This window comes from Sinocyclocheilus grahami, unplaced genomic scaffold (assembly GCF_001515645.1).
Source record: "Sinocyclocheilus grahami isolate Dianchi unplaced genomic scaffold, SAMN03320097.WGS_v1.1 scaffold9971.1, whole genome shotgun sequence".
Taxonomy (NCBI): domain Eukaryota; kingdom Metazoa; phylum Chordata; class Actinopteri; order Cypriniformes; family Cyprinidae; genus Sinocyclocheilus; species Sinocyclocheilus grahami.
In genome coordinates this window covers 1,913-3,387 of record NW_015512960.1, presented here as the reverse complement: position 1 = coordinate 3,387, position 1,475 = coordinate 1,913, and the positions used below count along the sequence as shown (strand labels likewise).

General features: G+C 40.2%; 1 protein-coding gene across 1 annotated transcript in view; it reads left to right on the top strand.

Annotated features, from left to right (window-relative positions):
- The first annotated feature begins 908 nt into the window (after positions 1-908).
- LOC107578378 (cadherin-24-like) overlaps positions 909-1,475 on the top strand; it is a 2,021-nt gene continuing 1,454 nt past the window's right edge. The window contains exon 1 of the mRNA XM_016264340.1: positions 909-1,141. Within this exon, the coding sequence (XP_016119826.1) occupies positions 990-1,141 (152 nt within the window). The 5' untranslated portion in view covers positions 909-989. The remainder of the gene's footprint in view (positions 1,142-1,475) is intronic.

Sequence of the window (1,475 nt, the reverse complement as noted above, 5' to 3'; positions counted from 1 at the left end):
ACAGAGAGTCAGGACCTCGGTTTAACGTCTCATCCGAAGGACAGGATAGAGAAGAGATTCCACCTTTTAGCTGAATCAAAATATCTATGTCTGTGTCTGTCTGTGTCTGTCTGTGATATTTACTGTTATTTAATGTTACTGCACTATTTTCCACTTTCCCTTTGACCCTTTGGCCAAAAACTACCCAAATCTGCAAATGCAGATGCGAATTCTTGGCCAATGCATTGCAGGCACACATTTTGGAATGTAGCAACACATGAAATTGAGCTTCAGTAGCCAGAAGCGTTCGCTTCTGCACCTTTAAATTCTCTGTAAGTTATGTAAATATGATTGGTCACATCATGTGCTCATGTCACTCCCGTTTTCCTTAACGCCTCCTTTAAAGTCAACATGACATCAAAATAGACCCCATTTACTTTCTTGACCGGCTCATAATGTTGTCCTGTTATTTTACATCGCTTGCATCTTCTGACACTTTGATTGTGGACACCTACGGTTCTCCAATCTCATTTTGTCCAGTGTCAAAAGTGCATCCACAACCTCTAATACAGTTCTGAAGGGGTTATGGATGTTAATATAACCACATCCATGACTTCCTTCCGTCTTAATACCAGCAGAGCAAGCCTTGCAGTCGTTTAAGTTATGAAGCACTGAAATCCAGACACATCGCTTTTTTGTACTCTCTAGATGGGTTTTTCTTTTTCTAATGGAGGTGCAGAGATGAAAAAGGTGTGAACGTGGGAGCTTCAACATCTCACTGAAATGAAAAGATATTTTAGAGCGCCTTCCTGGTGCCAACACACAGTAAAAAGAATGATGGTGTATGTGAGTTTCAATAAATGAGTGTTTTATGAGGAAGTGTTTTTTTTTATCTTGAACACCAGGTCGTGGACTATGAGAGGCGAAGCACCTACTCTCTCGCAGTGGAGGTGCAAAACCCAAAAGTGGACTCGCGATTCCTCAGACGAGGTCCGTTTAAGGACCGGGCAATGGTGCTTATCACAGTTCTGAACGCAGACGAGCCGCCGAAGTTCTCCCGCTCGCGGTACCGGCTGGATGTGTCGGAAAACTGTCCTCCAGCATGTGTGGTGGGAAGAGTGGCCGCTGTGGACCCGGATACAGGCCTCAGTAACAACATCAAGTAAACACAATGTTTTTCACCTTTTTACTTTGTTTACTCATTATGACTTGCTTTTATCTAGTCATACATACAAGTAAATGGGTGAATCTCACAAGAACACATTGGTCACCCTAAAATCAGTGCAAAAGTATTTTGAATACAATTATTTTTTTTTAGGACAGTCATATTATTTTGCATTGTAACATTTTCATGATAATTATGCATATTTCCCCCTTAGTCTTTTTGCCATAATGTATTTATTTATGTTTCATAATTCTCAATGCTGATGCTCAGATCTCATTTCTGTAATACAGTGATTTTACAGTCTTTTTAATTAAAAATTTAGAGTGTTTCT